At 39.9% G+C, this 22,606-nt stretch overlaps 1 protein-coding gene across 5 annotated transcripts in view; it reads right to left on the bottom strand.

The window, feature by feature from the left end:
- GOLGA4 (golgin A4) overlaps window positions 1-22,606 on the bottom strand; it is a 99,057-nt gene that overhangs the window by 17,594 nt on the left and 58,857 nt on the right. For all 5 annotated transcript variants that reach the window (XM_019538198.1, XM_019538210.1, XM_019538205.1 and 2 more), the window contains 6 exons: window positions 17,627-21,921; window positions 16,126-16,247; window positions 13,550-13,680; window positions 9,268-9,381; window positions 2,733-2,753; window positions 2,491-2,559 (listed from right to left, as the gene is read on the bottom strand). In XM_019538198.1, the coding sequence (XP_019393743.1) occupies window positions 2,491-2,559; window positions 2,733-2,753; window positions 9,268-9,381; window positions 13,550-13,680; window positions 16,126-16,247; window positions 17,627-21,921 (4,752 nt within the window). The remainder of the gene's footprint in view (window positions 1-2,490; window positions 2,560-2,732; window positions 2,754-9,267; window positions 9,382-13,549; window positions 13,681-16,125; window positions 16,248-17,626; window positions 21,922-22,606) is intronic.

The following is a 22,606-nucleotide window of genomic DNA, read 5'->3' as shown; positions in this document are numbered from 1 at the left end:
AAACCTATATAAAAATAGTTTTAATTGAAGATACATTAAAGCTCAAAGATATTATTGGAATAGGGATTATAACTTCTAATTATATACTAACCTTTTTAGAAAAGTTTTATATAAATGTCACAACAGGCCATGGACTATATTAGGGGCCCAATCTTACAGGGTTCCCAGAGGCTCCTCAATCGATTAGTAAAAATTAAATAAAACCACTCTACCCAATGGTAGTACTCAGTCTAAAAGACTGCATTAAGTATCTGTGATGCTTATTTTCAGTTCTCAAACTGTGGATTTCTGCCCCCGGAAGGTAACAGCCTTGTTAGCAGCATATGGAGAGGAGAGATAACAGACCTGATTACCTACTCATCAGCCTTCTTGTCTCTCTGCAAGTTTGCGTACACAGAGTCAAGACCTTAACTCTCTAAAAGTGCAACCCTTCAAGAAGTTAAATGAATAGAGGATATCAAACAACAAGAATATACTTTTTGTAGAAAACAGTGTAGAAAACTGAGGCTTCCTGACTGGTGACTTAAATCATGATTTAAATTAAATCCACCTTGGTGGCCAATTAAAAAAAGAAGAAGAAAAGGGACAAGTCTTTCCCCAGCAAGGTATAGGCACTGGGTCTAGAGGTACTGTAATAAGAGGCTGATCCTACACTAAGGTGGCCAAGAATGCTACATTACAAATTTATTTTAATTTTTTATTTTTATAATATATTTTGTGTTCCAGGTCAAATTAGCCAAATCAGTTTCAAATCATACTGGTTGAGCAGAACTCCAGGTAGACAGTGCATTCCCCTGTGAGGCTCCTAAACTTTAGAACGGAAGCTCTACTTCGGTAGAGCTCACTTCATCAGGCACCTTCATGGTTTGAAACATTGCTGACTGCTGGGGCCCACCAATGAATTGTATCGGGGTTGTCAACTGGGGTACTTTGAAAGGTCCCAGGGGGTATGCAGGGATAGGTGGGGATGGAGAGCCACCACCCTGCGCCGCTGCCTCACTGGAGCAGGGCCAGTGCGGGGTGAGAGCAGGGCCACACAGACGTTGCACTGCCACCACTCCGCCACCCCTGCCCCCTCCATGTCCAGCTGCTCGACACCTTCCCCCCACCCTCCAGGGGTACACTTATTAAAAAGGGGGCTGCCGGGGTACACTTATTCAAAAAGGTTGAAAACTCCTGAACTATATGGTAAAATCATGAGCCTTTTAGCTTTGAACTAGTGTCATGCATACAGGCAACCCCTGCTTAGCATTCTTAATTGGTTACTGAAAAAACGAGTATTAAGTGAAACGAGCATTAGGCGAAACGGAAAGTATTTGACAACCCAAGATGGGGACCATGAGCGTTATAGAGATACTTGCTGAGTGCTAAGTGAAATCAGGTATCAATTTCAAATGAGCTTAATAGCAAAAACAGCACCAAGTGAAGCAGCATGTAGTTTGTACTATATATAAGCAGGTACAAAAGTGCTGCTTAAAAGTGTGCTCATGGAGAATATCTGTGCCAAAACTTGCAGCAATTTCAAAAAAAGTAAAATGTATCAATCCTGAATGAACTATGTCCAAGTCTATGGGTACCCGCAGTAATTTGTTTATATGCAAATTACTACAGGTTTATTTCAAAATCAGTGTTTTCTCATTTGCTCCTCACTTCCATGTGAGAGTAGGATCTAACCGTAGAAACTTGGGGGGCAGGAAGAGGAGCTGCAGGGAGATGAAGTTAGGGGGGGACAGAGGACAAGGGGACCACCTCTCCCCACCCCCCGATTTATTTTCCCTGCTGTAGCAGTGGGAGAGGGAAAATTTTGAGGCAAACTTCCAATAATTAGATTCTATACCTTAAAAATCATAACAAATGTATACATTTTTCCATATTTTTTTATTTATATATATAAAAAAAAAAATCTAATTATTGGAGGGTTTTCTTATATTTGAATAAATTCAGTATTTGGTTTGACTGTGGGAGAAAATAAAACTATGAATTCATTAAATGACTTATCCTTAACATTTCATTTCAAACAAGTTTTTCCAACTGGGTATCATACTGTTTACCTGTAAACTTTTAGGGAGAACAGTGGATTTATTGAAAACATGTTTAGATGTGCTGAAAGTAAGTGTAACTCAAATGGGAGTTGATAGTATTTATCTTCTCTCTCAGCATCGTGAACCCCTTCCCTCCCTTTTCCCCACCCCACCTCCCCCGGGGTTAGTTGGCTAACATTGTAGTCTCTGTAACCTAGTCGTGTTCCCCTCCCCACCCCCATCCTTCTAATGTTGTTCAATTTGTATTTCCCTATCGACTTTGTCATCTTTTTGGATTCACAATCCTAAACGCCTACTAATAAAATTCAATCTGTAGGACTTGTAGGGGTGTAAGAGGTTCTAATCATTTTAAGCAGACCAAAATTCCTTTAACACAGGCAAAGCCTACAATGGAAACTTAATTATTGCTTCTTGATTCTTCTGTATCTTTCTATTTAAAAGATCTTACTTGTTCTTTGAACTCCTGCTCTTTCAACTTTGAATCATTGACTAGAGTTGTCTTCTGTGCTAGTTGCGCCTGAAAGGGAGATCACATACAGAATTAACTGATGAACAGTTGTGTATTCACCATCCTTCTTTACATTTCAAGTATTTTTTGGTAAATTGTCTCTTTAAATATAATCTTATAAATACTTCTAATCATAAGCCACTGGCACAGTCCAAATAAACCCAGTAAAATTCAAGTCTTACCTGAAGCTCTATTACTGTTACCTAGGAGGGGAGGAAAAAAGGACATATGAAATGCTTGGTATCTGCATATTTGCAGAGACAGGAAATAAGGTAAGGCATACAAATATTTAGAAGGAGATTTCCTGACAGGAAATGTGAGGAATTAGTGGTCATGCAAAGGACAGGAATACAAAGGCATTTCAAGAGAGTAGTGGAAGATATCAGCTATCTACAAGGGATATAGTGTTTTTGCAGTAGATGAAAATAAGGACTAAGATCGCATAAATTATTCCTTTTAACATAGTTAATGTGTGCACAACACATAAGAAAGAGCACAATGTGCAAGGATTCAAGTAAGCTATCATATGGCTTTGGCAAATATTTAACTCAATTTTAAAGTACAGTGAAGAGGCTATTATGCTCAACCTCTACAAAAAAACTACAACTGTCTTAATAACAGTAATTAAGCGCACACAGGACACACCAAAAAATTTAACTGCTGCTGTTTACTGGGAACATCATTCATTTCTTTGTATATACACACACACTTGATTGCACAGATCCTGAACTATGCAAATTAAATTAGGTCCCATATGTCAATGGAGACATGTCGGAAACATGAATATTTCCCCTCAGCATGGCAATAATTTTATTAACCAACAGTGTGGATTTTGAAGATAACAATATTCAATTGGTCATTACAGAACCTCTTTGTCCAAACTTTTAAAAAATAATGCCACGGAACTTAAAAACTTTGGATAAGGTTTTATTAATTTAAGTAGACTTATTTTGAAAAGTGCAATCGGTCCCAGAAGCTGAAAACAGGGCAGCATTGGAAACCTTATGCTGAAATACATTAACCTTACAGGGCAGTGCAAAAATGTTGTGTCAAAGAGGGAAACTGCTGCCCTCTACTGTGGGCCTCATCCTTTTAAAATCTTCAGGTAGACAGTGCATTCCCCTGCGAGGCTCCTAAACTTTTGAACAGGAGCTCTACTTCAGTAGAGCTCATTTCATCACACACCTTCTCCCCTCTTTCACCCACTGAAACTATCAATTCTAAGTTTTGCTAATATCACAGTCTTAAGCTTGAAATATTGATATTTGATGAAGTGTAACATCTGCCAGGCCATGGAACAAAAAAAATCCCCCAATTTTATCAGGTATTAGATTTATACTTAACTAAAAAATTGATGTCATTTACAAGCTTAATCTTAGATTTATCTCTACCTAGCACAGCAGTAGGCAACGTTTTTTGGCTGGAGTGCTGAAAAAACCACAACGTCTACCTTGGAAGGTCCCAGAGTGCCAGCATGCCAGAAAAACAAAAGGGGAGGGAGGGGGTACAAGGCAGAATACACTGCATATTAGTATATTTAATAATCATAAATGTTGCCTTTGTTGTTGTGCACTCTGTTAAGCATGTTGCAGTGAGACAGAGAGAAAAAAAAGAAATAAAAAAGAGGAGAGAGAGAGAGAAAGGGAAAGGGAAAGAAAAGAGGAGAGAGAGAGAGAAAGGAGAGCAGAGAGAGAACCAGGCACACACACACGCACACAAACACAGAGAACTAGAACAGACACTCTCACACATATCCAGAACCAGACATGCGTACACACACAGATACACAGAACTAGAGGCAGACAAACATACAGAACCAGGTGCATGGGTGCACACAGCTAGGCTGCTGAGCCACCAGACAAAGTCTGACCCAACAATGTCCTGGGCCTGCCAGAGCCCCTGCGCTTCCCTGGGGAGCCAGCTCCTGGGCTGCAGCGCGGCCAGCTGGGGCCCCAGCCCAGAGCCTGCCCATCAGCCCAACCACCCACCCACTCCACACAGCTAAGCCTGCAAAGGCGCAGCACTCCTGGCAAGGGGCAGCGCCAGCCTCATCCCACTAGGTGGGCTGGGCCAGTACTGGGCTTGGAGAGGGTGGGAATCAGGCCAGCTCAGCTGCAAGCTATATGCAAACAGCCCAGGCTCTGTAATTGGCACCAGCTACCCAGAGCTGGCGCTGGCTGCAGCCAGGAGTCTGCAAACAGCCGCACACATGCCTCAGAGCAGATCGGGCGGGTGGGGTGGGAGCTGAGGCAGCACAACCCCAGCTTCTCCCCTGCTGCTGGCACAGAGCTGATGACTTGGCTCCAGAGCCCGGAGAAGCAGCTGGTAGCCAGCCTGGGTTCTGGGCTGCTGCAGCAAACAGGCTGCAAACAGCTGCGCCGGGCTCCGGCATCAGCTCTGTACTGGCGCACGCATGCGCACCTTGGAGTGGGCGGTGGGAGAGGCCTGAGATAGCACAAGCCTGGTCTCTCTCCCCACTGCTGGCACAGCTGATGGTAGGGCTCCGGAGCCTGGCGCAGTTGTTTATAGCAAGCCTGGGCTCTGGGCAGCTGCAGCAGGCAGCGGGCAGGCTCCACAGCTCTGGCATCAGCTGCACGCTGGCAGTGACCGAGCATGTATCTCGGAATGGACAGCAAGAGGGCTGCACTGCTTCAGGGCCAAGCCCTATCCCCGCTGTCCGCTCCGAGGTGCACATGTGGTTACCACCAGCATGGAGCTGTGGAGCCCGCCATCACCTCTGTGCCCGCAGCAGGGGAGAAACCAGGTTTATGCTGCCTCAGGCCCCTTCCACTGCCTGCTCCAAGGCATGCATGCACACGCCGGTACAGAGCTGATGTGGAGCCCAGCACAGCTGTTTGCAGCACCCAGCCCATGGCTCTGGATAGCTGCTGCCAGCTACGGAGTCCAGGCTGCTTGCAGCTTTCCAGCCGCCTGCTGGGAGCAAGCGGCCTGGGCTCCGTGGTTGGCAGCAGCTACCCAGAGCTGGGGCTGGTGGTGGCATGCCAAGCAAAATGGCCTCACGTGACATGTTCGGCATGCATGCTGGGAGTTGCTGACCCCTGACCTGACATCCTTCATTATATGAATAACAACATTGTTTTTATTTCCTGTAAATAGCAAAATTTAAAGGTTGGTCCTGCTGGCTCTGTGCTCTCTTTTTAAGCTTTACTTAATACATTACTACATCTCTACTTCTAAATTTGCTACATTATTGCAACTTGTAAGTCTTAGTACTCTTTAATATTCTCTTTTAAATTTTACTGAGCTGTGACTGTACTCATAAAAGTGGACAGAACCTGTAACTACATTAACCTGTTCCAGTGAATTCAGTTAAAATAGCTTTTCAACAGTTGCTTTTCAAAAGAGTTCAGATAACCCACAGATCTTCTGTATAATCACTAATTCATAACTGGTCAACCTTGTAAAATTAGTTTTAACTAATAGTTTTTAAAACCAAAGGCTACAAATCAGTTTTATTTTCAACTCCATAGGGAAAAAGCAGCAAAAAAAGAACAAACTGGAAAATAAAAATAAAGACAAAAATAAAAAACAGCACACGAAGATTCAGTTTTAAGTTGGTAAAATATGCGTCACTGTAATTTGCATCACTGCATCGTGGTAATTTAAGATGACAAAGTCTACTAAAACTTTCATGAATGTGTACGCATTCACCTAAAGGTATAAGTGTATGAGGTCCACAGGCTTTGTATAGTTTTTTTTTTTACCCAGTCCTGTAATATTGGAAAGGTGCACTGCTGTATTAGATAACAGGGAAGTTCCAAGCAAAACTACCCACAAACGGAAAGGGTTATGTAAAAAAAAAAAAAAAAAGAGAAAGGAGGAAGAATGGTAAAAACAAGCAAATAACTCGTAAGTCTTATGGAAAAATAAATAGATCGTGAAGCATGTTAGTTCAATTTAATCCCTATACATTTGCAGTCAAGTGGAGCTCCACTTATACAAAAAACAAAGGGAAGGCGTTACAAGTATCTTTAAAATGACACTTAAAATGGAAAAAAATAGTCAGTGACTTTAGAACATCCTCAAGTTAATCTGAATAGATAATCAAGAGTTAACTGCACAGACAACTCATGCAATGAAGGCTCAGTCCCAAAAGAGTAAATAATTTCTGAAACTGAACAAATATACACCGATGCAGATGTATGGAAATGAGTATTATGGAGTCATATGAGGAAGATGAAAATTTTAATCATGGTAGATGTCTGCTAGCATTTTTAAAGGAGCCAAATGTAGTTTTGTGCCTGGCTCCTACTGAAATTTGAAAGGCTTTTTCAGGTTCCTTTAAAAACCTCACTGTTACTCTGCAAGTGTTTACAACTTAGATGCAATAATCGTATTTAAGTAGATAATATAAAACAGGCCTTCCTCCCTATTCCTGGTGAAAAGTACACATTGCTATTTTTAAACAAAGCTATTTACCAGCAACTGGAGTTCTCTCAATTGGTATATTTCCTCCACAGATGGAACAACTCCTTTGAGTTTCCCCTAAATCTGCCATGGAAACTCCAAGGAGTGAGGAACTGTGGAGGAGATTCCGAAGACAGAGAAAATTAGTTGTTTACGGGGTTGTCCTTTTCTTTAAATTCTAAGCAGTACTGCCAACTCTCATGATTTTTGTCATTATTCTTAAAGTCTACACTTCAGGAACGTAAAAAACTGAGCTCTTTCATGTATACTACATTATATTAATTATATTATATTACATATTATATATGTATGTATATATTATATTTCTTTTATGTATATTGTATTATAATATAATAATATACATAAAAGAAAGAGCTCAATTTTTCACATTCCCGAAGCATGAATTTTAAGAACAATGCCAAAAATCATGAGAGCTGGCAACACTAAGTGAATTTCTTATTGCTTTGAGGCAGATCATTTGCAACACGCAAATACTTTACATCTCTTTCCTATCACTACACTTCCATGGAGTGTTAAGACACATGTTAAAAACAAGTGAGGGCGCACAGATTTGATATAATCCTTATGTTCTCCCAGTAAACACAACCACCACCCACTGAGCAAGATTTAATCACCATTTCTATTTGTAGAAAGTTCACCTAACCTTAAAAGCACATGAACAATTTACTGTGGGATAAAAAAGGAGGTAGAACTGTATGTCATCGGTTGTTTTGCAGTTACTGGCTGCATACACACATCCAAGTCACCCCACAGAATTTTCCCAGATTTATTTTCATGGTAGAAAAAACTTGAGACACGCCTGCATAGACATTTGAATGCTCTGCCCGAAAAGCAGAAAGTTTGCAGCACTGAGGCAGCACAGTAAGGGCACCCCTGTGCAAACATTTCACCATGCTCTGCAGCCTCCCTCAATCTGCTATGAGACAAAAATGACAGCAGGACATAGGACAAGTCCGACTGGCTAACCCAGACTGTTAAGAGTCAGCCTCTGTCCACCTGCAGCACAATGCGGAATTGTGAAGGGAGCATGTTCTGCGAGCAACACACTGTCTTCTGCAGGTGGAGACGCAAGCAGGAGCAAAGCACCCTGAGATGCTGGAGGACTATGGTGCATCTTCTCGCAGAAGAGAACATGTACAGACATTCACCCTCTCAGGAGAAACTCTCCTGGGAGCAATTTAACCCTGGCTGTTCCTGGGTTATTCTTCTATTAGACCAGCCACTTTTGTTCTGGGAGAAAAATCTAAACATTGCTACACTTGTGGTTTCTCCTGGAAGAACAGCAATTCTTCCAGAAGAAAGCAAGTACCTATAAACGGCCACTGCCCATACATATGCTCTTACCCTGTGGTAAGTGGGAGCTAAAACATGGAAACTTAGTCCTCCAGGGAAAAATGGTACGTTGTAATAGCTTATTATGACAGAATGTTTGCAGATAGACAGTTACCACGGAGCAGAAGAGGTACAGTAAAGCCCCAGCACAAGTTTAATCCACAGTAAATTACTTACATGTCCATACCCTAAACCACTGGTTTACACAAGCTAGAGAAAAGAGTAGCTCTCTTTGAATTCTTTTGTTGCACGCCTCTGTTTTGGGGAGCTCTGAAGAGCATATGGGAAAAGTAATACAGCACTTTATGTTGAGGCCTAATTTAGGGCTGTCCAAGTCAAGACCTTCTTTCTGCATTTCTTAAATTCAAAACACATCTTTAACATCTCATAGTATTTAGTATCATCCAGTCAAGTTCAGAAAGCCTGATATCTGAAATGTCAAATACTTGTAACGCCTTCCATTAGTTCATAGGGAATATAAAAACAGTTTTGCAAGATGAAAAATGAAAATTGCCCTATCTATGGCTTTCCTATGTTTTCCTATTAAGTGTACTACTTATTTTAGTATTTTTAACAGCACCAAAATGTATTCATGGGTCTACTACTGCATGTAGACACCCTTCCTTGGATAATATGCATCCCTTTCTGTGCAAGATACAAAGATATTTTAACACTCCTTAACTATTGGAATTCCAAACTGAGTTATTTTGCATCTCTGCAATGTTTCCAGAAGGAAGTCAACATTTATGAAAAAAAAGAAAGAAAGAAAGAAAAATAATTAGTTGACAAGCTATTAAAAAAGGATCGAAGTAAATCTTGCAGATCCTATAACAAAACAGCACTGTTCTTTCAAAGAACTCAGAACTGCACCCAAAAACCAGGGCATGGCTTATAACTAAACCCCATGTCAATTAAACAAAAATTGCATCAACTCACTTCTTCATTGTTCCGATGTTCTTCATCTGCCAATCTTTGTTTGTACTCCATCTGCAATTCTTCCAGTTGTGTTTGCAAATCATTTACTTTTGCTGTCATTTCTTCTTCTCGAGTCTTCAGAATTAAAAAAAAATACTAATTTATTTGATGGACAGTTACATTTCTAAATCCATAAAACTTTAACTGTACTAGACAAGAAACATCTGGCAAAATATAGTGGTACTTCAAAGAAAGTTGATATTATTCAAGTCTAAATATGAAGCATGCACTAAAAGTGTAGGACTACTTATGCTATCTGACCATGAAAATATGAACATGGAAGGAAGAATGAATATTCAAGAGGGCTTATCAGATAATATTAGCAAAGCTTCATTTATCAATCTGGGAAAGCCAGAGACCATGCAAGATTTAGTTCTTACTATGAATTTTTAACTGGCTTTAAAAATAGCATTCAAGTGTTGTTTAGTAGGGCTGTACGAAACACCACTGTTTCGTTTCGACATCCTTTTTGAAGGGACAATGTTTCATTTCAAAGCACTGTCCTGTTTCATTTTGTCAAAACTGTTTCGCTGTTTCAACGCATTCCGATGCATTGCCCATAGGCTATAATGGGGAATCATGAAAATACCCATGTCATTTCTTGCCTAATTTGGATGACAAATTGCAGGGATGGTAGCCCCTTTTGAGAGAATGAAGCCTGCTGAGTTTCAAGGAGATAGGTGCAGGGGTTTCTCAGACTCTACATCTCAAAACTTCAAAAAGCAAAAAAACTTGTGACAGTTGCCAGCAGCCTCCTGTCCACCAGCACAGATCCAGGGGCCTGCACCCCCTGGAGGGCTGCGCCAGATGACAGGAGACTGCTGCTGCTGCATGGGACCAGTGTTGGGTGCAGCTGGCACCCAGCGCCAGGGAAGATTAATGCTGCCGCTGGCCCCAGGCACCAGCGGTAGCCTCTTGTCATCCAGCCCAGTGGCAGGAGACAGGGGAGAGCCAGGGATGCACTCCAAGCGGCTCTGCAGCCCTATGGAGCTCAGCCTGGTGGTGGAGCACAGCCCTGGCTCTGTCCGCCTCCCACCACCAGGCTGCACTCCACAGGGCTGTGGAGCTCCATGGAGCACAGCCCGGTGGCAGGATCAGGGAGAGCCAAGGCTGTGCTGCTCCTCCCACCACGAAGCTGAGCTCCATGGGGCTGCAGTTTCATTAAACTCAGTGAAATTTCACACAGCCTTGTTGTTCAGTATTTTGGCAGGTAAACAGTACACAAATGACATGATGAGATGCCCAATTCTGGGATGGGGCATCTGATCCCAATTGTGCCCCACCTGCAGGGGGAACCTGGGATTATGATTCTGGGCCCCCCAGCAAGTTGAAATTCAGGTTTGAACCCTACTGAGATCCCCAGAACCCACTGACATTTGGCTGATTCTCAGCTGGATCAGGACAGCACAATGGTTCAAACTGGCCCTGGCAAGTCCCCAAAACCAGATGATTGTTGACTGGTGGGGACCATGGTCAGTTGGAGACCCCGATGCAGTCCACCCTGCTACACTTTATAAATTACATCATGTTGAATACTACATACAAAGTACATAATTTTTGTGTAATAATGTTATGGCTTATTTCCTGTTTTACTGCACCACCAACTGCCTGTACATGTGGCCAGGTTACACTTTAAGATGCAATTAGCTAGTTAAGTATGTCTTAAGTGTAACGTCTGCAGGGGCCACTGATTCAGCCTAACTGTCTGCACTGAACAGGCATTTCATTCATTACTATCAATGCCTGGGGATTCATCATTTGTTTGCATTAACTATTTTAATATTCTGTAAGCTTTTCCTAAAGCTCTGTTTTGGCATAGCAAGTTTTTAAAAAAATCTAGACCAAATTCTGCTTATTCTGATATGTCTCTGCTCCCCCAAGATTAGATTATTTTATTGCTTTGCTCTTCTACAGAAGTTCTAAGCATCATGACCATTTCATAAAAATGCATGTACTATAACATTTGTATGGACTACTTAAGCACTAAACTAAATTAAAACTCATTTGATCAATCTGCTTCTTTGTGTTTTTCTGTTACTGGCATTAATGATTTTTTGATCCATTTTCACTCACACACCATCTCTGATAAAATCTAGTAAATCTAATAAATTTGCAAGTACGTCATTCTCAGTCACAGGAGGTGGCTATAGAAGCCATAATTCAAGACGGTTATTATACTTCAACCAAAACGTGACCCTGGCCTGAAATATCCTTAATATAAGATCATTACTACAGACTGTAATTTAAAGTTTTAGGTTATTATACAATACTTACAAGTCAGCATGCTATACACTCTAACACTCTATGCAACCCAAAAACTTATTGCTCTTAAAAGCATCTGGTATACTCTGACAACATATCAACCAAATTCTATTCTGATTTCATTGCAAGGATCGATTCAAACATCAATAAAATTGCAATTTCCCAAATCTTGGCCACAAAGCCTGCACCGTATGCATAAGGAAGACAATATGCAAGGTTACACACTTAAAATGAGAGCTCTCATTTCCAGCTCTCACACAACCCCAAATTAAGCTAACCTAGGGGCAACATTTAATTTTCCTCTAATGGTATATTTTAGTTTGAATAGAGACAATCACAGGCCACATAAATGATAGGTTGCATTAACTTGGAAGATCTCTAATTAGTGGGACTTTGACGGTATCATATAATGCTGAGATGTTAAGATAGTTGTCTTTACTGATATAATCCTGTTCTTGTCTTTGAAATGCAATTATCAGCAGATAAGCAGAAGCATACTTTATGGCAAATGGATCATAAGCAGCAAATAATGCATTTAAATTTTTTATAACATACACAGCAGTTAAAGAATACTGAAAACTATTTTTATAAGCCCTTTGATTTGAAATGTATAGTTCACATGAAAGTGTTAAATCTGTGAGGTAGTAAAAGTTGCATGTTCTGAGCAGATGCATAGTAATGTTTACTATGATCTCTAACATACACAGAGAGTTGACTGTTCATCCCAGCCCCAACACTAAGGCTCCAGTACAGAGCCAGTGCTGGGACCCTATGGGGCTGCAAGCACCCAGCTTTCAACTTGATCCAGGAGGAACCTAACAAGTGAAAAATCCAGAACCCTTTTTTCTGATGTGAAGCTCTCATCCTGGCCAGAGGCGTGGTGTAGCAGAGGGGTCCCTGGCTGACATCACAGCTGGGTTGGGACTGCTAATTGCTTGTATCATCTTTGTGGAGTAGTCCAGCAACAGCTAAATGATACTTAATGCAAATCTGGAGATATTCCTTGCATGAAAGGTCCTAATTTTGCCGCAATATAAGAGCACTTATGCATTTTACTGCTTGAACATGTGGATGCTCGTGTTTTAAGTACATTTAACACATGCTTAGTGTAACCTGTGACACTGTCTTTCAAGGTCTGAATAAGGCTTAAGTGCCCAACTGGCAAAAAAACAAACAAACCCCTACATGCTCAGACTATATGGAGGGAGAGAAAAAAAACAAAAATCAGAAATAATCCAGAAAGTCAGGTTAGAATTATCACAAAAGGACTTTGCTTTGTTATTAATCAAGAAGTAAAATGTAGGGAAGGAAATGGCTGCCAAATTGTACCTTATTTTACACATCTGACATCTCCACTCAAGCTGCTGTTAAAAAGTAGGGAAGAGGGCTATATTCTACCTTTACTACACTCAGTTTTAAAAACAGAAAAGTCTTCAGTCTGTTTGGCATGCAGTTCTTCAGATTATTCATGGCAAGAATATTGAGAAAATAAAACTATTTATCTGTTGTTGTACAGCTAACAGCACCTTTGATCACTGCACTTGAAACCTTTTAAAGATGTAATGAAACTTAATCATTCATGCTGCTTCTTTTCTGCATTGCAGTTTGAAACCTGTTTTTCCATCCAGGCCTGTGTGGGCAGGGTTATATACACATGTAGCATTCTAATGACATTAAAAAGTGCTTAGTCGGATGCACAGATCCATCCCATATAGCCAAATGCAGGATCAGAGCGCCATTTATGTGGTCTTATGCAGTAGTAAGATGCAGGAACATTTTAAATTACAAAGATTGCTTAGTTGTAAACAAGCAATGTTATAAATCAATACATAACTAGTGCAACTACAAACTACTGTATTTTCAAAAACCTCTTATAAACATAAGATTTTGCCAGAAATTCCCCCCCCCCCCCAAAGACTCCTTTAAACAAAAATACTTTATTTAAATAGACTGAATCAGATCACTTTCCAGAAGTGGTTACCTCAAGGATTTCTTCATACTTTTTAACCGTTCTTTTTAAATCATCATCTTTTTCTGCAATTTTTTTATGCAACTGTGTTGTCTCTGTATGATGGGATTCCATCAACTCAGCTTCCACCTCTTGGGCTTTACCTGTTAAAAAAATAAAATGACAAGTGCCATATAAATGAGAAGATAGAAATAAAAAATAACATCATATAACAAACATGATTTAAAGGATTTAAAGGAGTATCACTTCCTTGGACCTGCTCGTGATGCATCTGTAGATGCATGACAAGGTGCGGTTGGCCTTCCTGACTGCATCTCCACATTGGTGGCCCATGTTCATCTGGGCATCAATAACGACTCCAAAATCCTTTTCTGCCTGTGCTGGCAAGAGGGGAGTTCCCCAGCCTGTAGGTATGCTGCTGGTTCTTCCTCCCCAGGTGCAATACCTTGCACTTGTCAGTGGTGAAACAACAGATAAATAGTTTTATTCTCATCTGCCCATCTCTAACCTGTCCAGATCTGACTGCAGCTTCTCCCTCCCCTCTAGCATGCCCACCTCCCCTCACACCTTAGTGTCATCCGCAAATTTGAATAAGGTGCCATTCATCCCCTCGTCCAAATCACTGATGAAGATATTGAACAGCGTAGGCCCGAGGACCAAGCCCTGGGGAACCCCACTGACCACATCCTTCCAGGTCGAAAAAGACCCATCCACCACGACTCTCTGGGTGTGGCCATTCAGCCAACTGGCAACTCATCTGACCGTGTAGGGATCGACACCACAGTTGTGTAATTTTTTAATGAGAATGGGGTGAGAGACAGTGTTGAAGGCTTTTCTAAAGTCCAGAAAGACTACGTCAACCACAACGCCTGCATCTAAGGGATTTAGTGACTTGATCACAGAAGGCCACCAGGTGGGTCTGACAGGACCTGGCTCTGATGAACCCATGTTGGTTGCCCCTAAGCATACACTCCCCCTGCTGGTCCCTCGCAAATGTGCTCCTGGATAATTTTCTCAAAGAGCTTCCCCAGGACCAAGGTAAGACTAATATCTTTTATTGGACCAACTGCACAGTTGAGATAAAGTTATACAAACTTTCAAATACAATACATTCCTCATCTGGTCTAGGGAGGGAAGGAAGCACGCTAGTTGTTAAAAACAATGAATAGAGCTGCAGCATTGGAGAGAAGAGAAACTCCTACAGGTAGCAGACAAACAGCAGAAAAAAGGTTGATTACTGAAGACAAATCTAAAAGGAAAGAGAGTCATTATGACTTGTAGTGTGTAGGAAGAATTTCAGAAATCAGATCATGCGTTATGTCAGTATTTATGTTCAGTCCTTGGATCCTCATGTCCAGCCAGCTCATGAATTTTTGTTCCCTTTTACTTGCCTTTTAAAAGAATGCTTGGTAGATTTCCCTGAAGCATGAGGACAGTGAGATCAGAAAGACAGTGGCTGTTCTGAGAAAAAATGTATTCTTACTGATATGCATGTCCATTTGATGTCTGTTAAGCAGTAGGGAACTTGCTTCTGATAAACTGGGAAACTTAGGGTGTTCTTCCACAGCCAGGAGCGGAGGGGCTGCTAATATTTCTCTCAAGGTCTGATCTCTGTTAAGTATAGGCTGTAATTGATTAGTGTTCGGATTGGCTTCAGCATGGGGTAATTTTTTTTTTAATTTGTATCCAATGCCAAATTAGCCAAACTAATTCTAAATCCAAGAGTCCAGAACCATAAGTGGCCCAACTACCAGCAAACATCCTCCACCCACAACTGGGCTTCAGATGTTTCCAAAACCTTTGGCAGGCATCCTACTTGCAGGCCCAAACCCAGAGTCTTGGGGTTCAGATGCCCCTGAATTTTGCTTGCCCTTAGCCAGAAGGCCCTCAGAGCAAGCAAGGGAGGAGACTCCCATTACCATAAACTGGTCTTAAAGCTGCTTAACCTCAGCAGGCACTGAACCACACCAGAAGAGCAGTTCCCTGCAATGTGGTTCAGGAAAACTGCCTTCTTGGACACAGCTACATGGTATTTCCCTTGCCAGATTAATAAGCCACTACACTTGTCCTGAGCCTTCAAAAAGCCAAGAAACAATAGGTGACCAAAGGTGTACTGTCAAAGAGGAGTTTCTTTTCATATTGTAGCAAGTTACTGCAGAGTATTTGGGAGGCTCTTTCAAAGATATGGTCTATTTTTCTACTGGAAATCTGAAGGCAGATTTTAGGCTGGCCAAGTGGACATAACAGGTGCTCTCCTCCAAGCCGAAGCAGTGGGATCAAAAAGCCTGACTGTAAATTTAGAGCTCTTTTTGGTGCTCTTGGGATAACTGTTGGCCTTTTGGACATAAGTATGTCACGCTGTAGGGTTTTTTGTCCTTCCCTAGGCAAGATTGGTTCTTCTCAATACAGCAGCAATTCTCTTTCTCTTCTCTTTAGGGAAGAGCTAATTTCACACAGTCACACTCAGTTCCTCCATACCTAATGCAATTCCCTTATGAAGACCTTAAGTTTTTGCCACCTGTTTATAAATGGGATTATAAATAGCGTAAAGCTATATAATTATGACTATATGAAAAAATTTCACTTACTGATAGTTTCTTGTACAGCTGTTTCCAGTTCTTTCTCCTTTTGAGCCAGCTGAGTATTAAACTCCCTCATTAACTGTTTTAAGGTGGAGTTATGCTTTAGCTCAATGTCTTCCCGTTCATATCTGTATACAAGGGAGTAAAAAAAAAAAAAAAAAAAATCAAGAAATTCACTGTAGATATGAAAGAAAGTCTGAAAGTTGCCTACCAGTCCAGGAGATTAGGTTGTTTCTCAAAGTCCAGTTGCTCTGAAAATGGAGCTGCACTGATTGATTCTCTAGGGCAGCGATTCTCAACCTCAAGGTACCCCTCAGACTTGAGGTGCCGTTCCTCAACTTTGTAAACTTAGTGACATCTGATTTCAAAAACAAATTTATTTATTACAGAGCTTACCTCCTTACAGAGGAGGCAGATAGTAAGGCAGAGGAGCAGCTATGCAGGGATGGCCTGAGCCTCTGGCTCATCTCCTCACACTTCCTGCAGAACTGTTCAAAGGACCTTGTGGCACCCTGGCTGAGAATCACTGTTCTAGGGTCTATTTGTTCCTCCCTGCAGGATACTCCTGAAAGCCCCTTCCCCCCATATCCCCACAATAGAAATTGACCTGATTAAACCAAGTCACAGAACTTTTGAGTACTCAATCTTTCAGGAACAAAGTAGAGCACAGAGTCATCAAAAAAAATCCTTGGATGAAAAACTCAAACAACCCTTAAAAGTATACCAGGGCTTTTATGATATACAGAGATGGGTTCTCTCTGATCATCCCATACCTCTTCTCTTGGAAGCCTAGGGCCTGATGTTTCAGCTGAACATTGCAGACCTAATACCTTAACAGTGGGCAAGTAAAGCATGCAAAAATTCATCACTTTTAGAAATGCAAGACCCTATTTCTACTCCACCTAAATCTTAAGATATTTTTCTCATTCACTGTTTTGAGGAATATAAAATTATATTTATGTATTAAATTAAATATCAAAAGGAAGCTTGCATAGTAAGGCTACAAAAACAACTACCACTGAACCCAAAGAAAAAACAATCTGTATTTTGTCAAAACAGCATACTTTTCCTTAATTTTTAAAATTAACTTTCTGACTATAAGGGATGTCAGGCATTGGGGAACAGGCTTAGATTCCTATAGAAGGAATGTCTATTCTTAAAAACTTTCAAGAGCAGGTTAGATGGACACCTAGCTGGGATAATTTAGTCAGGTATGATCCTGCCTTGAGCAGGCAGCCAGATTAGATGACCTCATGAGGTCTCTTCCAGCCCTATTTTCCTATGATCCTATTAAATATTGTTGTACTTTTTAAATTACTGTCAGGGACTTAAAAAAAAAAAAAAAAAAACCAAAAAAAACACACAAACCCACTCACAAATACAGACAAAGGTTAGTCAGTATTTAATGGGCATTTAGAAAAGCCTTAAAATATTTATATTACCTTTAAGTAGTAATATTAACACTGGAAAAAAGAATTTAAAATGCATAAGGAACATAGAAATCTACCTGATTTTCTGTTCCATCTCTTCTAAAGATTCCTTCTTCGTTATATCTAGTTCCTGTTGATGCTCCTTTCGTAAGGTACGCAAATCTTTCTGCAGATTATTTACATCTTTGCGCAGTTTCTGCTTCTCCCTTTCAGCCTCCTCTAGTTTAACCTGCAAGTCCTTTTGCTGGGTCTGCATATCTCCCAGTAATTTCTGCAGTTCCATATCAGATTTGGTCTTCTCTTCTGCATTTTCTTCAAACACTTTCAGGAGACCGTTTCTTTCATCCAACTGTTGCTGAAGACTTTGTATTTTTTCTTCATATTTTAAAGACACATCTTTTACCTCAACTTTCTGCACTTCCTTCTCCTTTGTTAAATTATCTTCCAACTCTCTCAGCTTATTTTCCAAAGACTTACAGGCTCTCTCTTTTTCTTCCAGTTTTTTCTGGAAGTCTCCAATCATGTTCTCTGTATCAAGACAATTTTGTTCACTGGTCTTTAATTCTTCTCTTACTCTTGCTAAATCACTCTCATGTTGTATGCGATGGTCTAACAGCAAAGAACATTTCTTATTTTGTTCCTCAAGTTCCTGCTGGAGCCTTTTGATCACAGCTTCTTCCTCTTTTAGTTTTTTCTCAGAATGTTCTACTTTTTTTAAGAGTTCTTCTTGGTTTTGCATTTCTACTTTTGAATTATTACTTTCTTGTTGCTCTTTTTCATATTTCTCCAACAATTTATCCTTTGCTGACAAGTCTTTTTGTAATGCACATATTTTCTCTTCGTATGTCTGTTGCAGTGTCTCCAGCATGGTGTTTTTTTCTTGCTCTACAGAAATTTTGACATTTTCTACTTTTTGCAGCATCTCTCTCTCTAATTCTGTTGAATCTTTGGTTGATCTAATTTTTTCTTTTAAGGCCATAATTTTGGCTTCTCTTTCTTGCATTTTTTGTTCTAAATCTTTTAACTGACTTTCCATATCTTGCTTAAGCTGCTGGTCTTTTTCTTCCATTTGAGAGGTTAACTGCTTTTTAATAGAAGCAATTTTTTGTTCTGCCTTTTTTTTCAGGTCTGTTAATTTAGTGCTGTTTTCCATATTCAACCTATCTTCTAACACCTTCAACTCTTCCTCCTTGTTTTTCATCATTTCAGTTTTCATTTGATCAAATTCCCTCTGTTTTGCCTCAAGTTCAGCTTTCATTGATTGCATTTTCTTTTCAAGACTTAGCACTTTTTCTTCAGCATCCTTAAGCCTGTTGTCCTTTTCAACAATCGCTGCCTCAGTCTGCTGAAGTTGTTGAACCAGCTCTTCTCGCTCAGTGTCTTTTTGCTCATTATGCCTCTTTAGTTCTTCTATTAACAAACCATTTTCTGTTGTTTTTTGAGCAATGTGTTCCTCTAGCTCAGCAATTCTCGAAGTTTTTATGTTTAATTCTGCAGTCAATTCAGATTCTCGCTTCTCCCTGCTGCTCTGCTTTTCTTTCATTATGCTTTTAAAACTATCTAGCTCTTTGTTTTGCTTATCTAGCTCATCCTTCAGCCGATTTAACTCTTCTTTCTTTTCACTAGCTTGGGTATCATTTAGCTCAAGTTTGCTTTGTAACTCTTTAATAATGTTATTATTTTGTGTAAGCCTTACCTGTGCCTTCTTTTTCCATTCTGACAGCTTGTTCATCCAATGGTCTACTTGCTCAAGAGCTGATGCTTTTTCTTGATTCAGTGTCTCAACTCTGGAAGATAATTCCTGAATTTGATTTAATAACTGTAGCTTATCTTCTTGGTGATGCTTACTTAATAAAGATATGGCTGCTTCTTTTTCTGTTAAGCTTATGCTGTTCTCAAGTTTGGCATTTAGTTCACACACCATCTTGTTCAGAGCCAAGATTTCAGATTCCTTATTCTGAAGCTCCTCTCTCACTGACGTGACAACATTAATATTTTCAGATAATTCTTTTCTTAACTGTGTGATGCAAGTTTCCTTCTCAGTTGCTGCTTGCTGTTGATGCCCTCCTTCTTTCTGCAGTCTCTCTTTTTCAGTTATAAGGCCCTCAATGTCAGCTTTCAAGGACATAATTAAATTATCCTTCTCTTGTAACTGTTGTCTTGACTCCTGCAAAGAGTTGCTTAAAGCAGCATGGTTTTCTGTCATTTGTTTAAGTTGTGCTTCTAATTCAGGAAGTTTACACTTTTTAATTAATATTGCTTTTTTGATTTTTGTAGTTTGATATTGACAATCTGCAATTTTGGAAATTACTACCTTTATTTTATCATTACATTTTTCAATTAGCTCATCAGTTTTAGTTTGCAATAAGGCTTCAGTTGTCTTCCAGTAAGCATCTGTAAGCTCTTTGGACAACTTCTGGAATTCCGCTTCTTTTTGCTGAATCTCCATATGCTTCCCCTCTAGTTCTCTCTCACAATCTTCACGTTCTTTACAGTGTAAGGATTGCAGAGTTTGGAGTTTTTCATCAACTGTTTGCAGTGTATCTGTAAGTTCTGTAATCTTAGCCTGGCTTTCTTTTTCCACTTTTTTCAGCTCACTGAGCTGTTCCTGAAGTTCAGCTCTTTCCTTCAGGGAGCAATTAAGGTCATCTTTTAGTTTTTCAAGCTGTGCTTTCAAGTCACTTTCACTCTGTGACAAAGTGCTCACCTGAGCCAATGACAACATCAGTTGCTCCCGCAGTTCATTCAAAGTTTTCTCTTTCTCCTCCTGTTCTTCCTTCAGCTGAACCATCTCTAAGCTACTCCCTTCCTTCTCAGCACTGAGTATAGCAAGATTCTGCTTCAGGTCTCCAATTTCCCTTTCTTTTTCCTGTAGTTCTACCTCATGCTTCTCCTGAAGCTCCTCAGCCTGCTGACTCAGTTTCTTTTCCCAAGTTTGTGTGACTTTTTCCAGTTCCTGCTGATGAGCCACTACAAGATTTTCTAGTTGCTCTTTCTGATTCATTTCCAGTTTTGACACAGCATCACTGATTCCAGCTGAGCTGGCATGTGCCATTTCCAAAATTTTTGCATTGAACTCGCTCTCTTTGTGACTGAATTCCAACTGCTTGTTTTCAAGTTCCTTTTTCAGTTTAGCTTCCTGTTCAGAGAGCTTCTTTTTTAATGTTTCTTGCATCTCCTTTGTTTTTTGTTTTATTTTATCCATCTTGTTCTCCTGCTGTTTTAATTTATTTTCATATTCACCTTGTATAACACTAATTCTCTCCTCTTTGACTCCTATTTTCTGTTTGAGCTCTTCCAATTGCTCATTCTGTAGTTTTTTCATTTGTTCAATTTCACTTTCTTTTTCAACCAAATTTGTTTTTGCTTGATCAGTCTCTCTACTCAGATCTTTCAATTGAGATTCATAATGTTCCATTAGAGAGGTTACTTTCTGCAAGTTTTCATTGCTTTGCTCTTGCAGTTGTTGCCTCAGGTCATGTACCTGGGAGATATAAGAGTCTAAGTCACTCTTAACTTCATTCAGCTGGGATTCAGTTCTTACAATCTGTTCTTTAAGATATGATCTTTCATCTTCCATACTGGCCAGTTTTTGTTGCAGGTCCATTAACTGCCCTTCGTACCTTTTTGCCTGCTCCCTGCAGTTATTTTGGTGTGACTGACTGAGATCTTCTAGTTTAGCAGACACTTGTCCAACTTCCGCTTCAGCTCTTTCCGCTACTTCCCTTAACTTCTGTTCTTGTAGTCTTAATTCCTCCACATGTTGTTCTTTTTCCTGCAATAATAGTTTAAGTTGGTTAACTTCCTCTTTGAGTGCCTTCTCAATGCCTTGAATAGACGCTTCATCCTTTTTCAGCATTGTGTCAACTGTTTCCTTGTGCAAGCTTTTTTGTTCTTCCAGCTTTGCCTCAAGCTCTAAGTTCTCTCTGGTGGAATCACTTTTTAATAGAGAGAGCTCTTGTTCTAGCTCACAGCGTATTTTTAGTGCTTCTGATAACTCAGAAGACAATGTTTCTAGCTCTGTTTGTTTCACATCAAGCTTTTCTAATGTTTTTTCATTCATCTCTTCTATGTGTGCATGGAAAACTGCCTCTTTTTCTTTTAACACTGCATCTATTTCTTGTTCATGTCTCTTTCTCAGTTTCTCTATCTCAGACTGCTGCTGTTGCTCTAAGAGTTGAAGTTTTTCTGTCCAAAGTTTTTCCTGCTGCTGTTTCATGTTTTCTAACTCTTCCCTGTGTTTTTCTACCATAACAGTGATTTCTTTATTGTGCTTATTTCTTTCAGACTCTACAAGAGTGGTTAATTCCTCCATTTGTCTTCTGTCATCTTGCGAATGCTTCGTAGAGGAACTTTCCAACTCAAGAATTCTCTATAAAAAGAGGATTTTTAATAGAATAGAATGAACAAGCACATTTTAAACATAAAGGAACTGTCAGTGTCTATTTTAAGATTTACCAGGGACAAATTATGCAATTCTTTAGACCATTTAAATAAAATACTGTATTATTTGTAATACATAAAACAAAATAAACTTTTAGTATCTGCAGTTTAATAGTAGAATTTAAACTAATATAATTTCTTCTATTCTGTAGATTGCAAAATGCAGATACAGTAACATCTAATTCAACAAATTCTCAAAACAGTTTACAATAACTATTCTGAACGCACAGTAATTTGAAAAGTGTATGCGTTTGTTATGAGAAAGAATCTGCACTGGCTACCACAGGTAGTGGATTTCCATGTATTGGCTCTCATACCAGAATTCTGGTTCATAATGCTACGACTACCCCCTCTTAAGCAAATCTTAACCCCCTCTTAAGCAAAGTTTCCAATGTAACAAAATTATGTAATGGGCTAGTAATGCACATTTCTATTAAGAAATAAGACAAAGAATATATTTCAGCCTGTGACCTAAAAAGGAATGAATACTAATAAGCTCTGTCAAACATTTTTATTCACTTATGTATTAGTATTTATATTACCATTGGCATGTAGAAATCAAGCAGACTGGAGCATCATTATGCTAGGCAACATCTCAAGAACTATGCATGGAA

This window comes from Crocodylus porosus, unplaced genomic scaffold, assembly GCF_001723895.1.
Source record: "Crocodylus porosus isolate Cpor-Errol unplaced genomic scaffold, CroPor_comp1, whole genome shotgun sequence".
In the NCBI taxonomy this organism is placed as follows: domain Eukaryota; kingdom Metazoa; phylum Chordata; order Crocodylia; family Crocodylidae; genus Crocodylus; species Crocodylus porosus.
The sequence above is the reverse complement of the archived record's forward strand: the minus strand, read 5'-3'. Positions and strand labels throughout refer to the sequence as shown.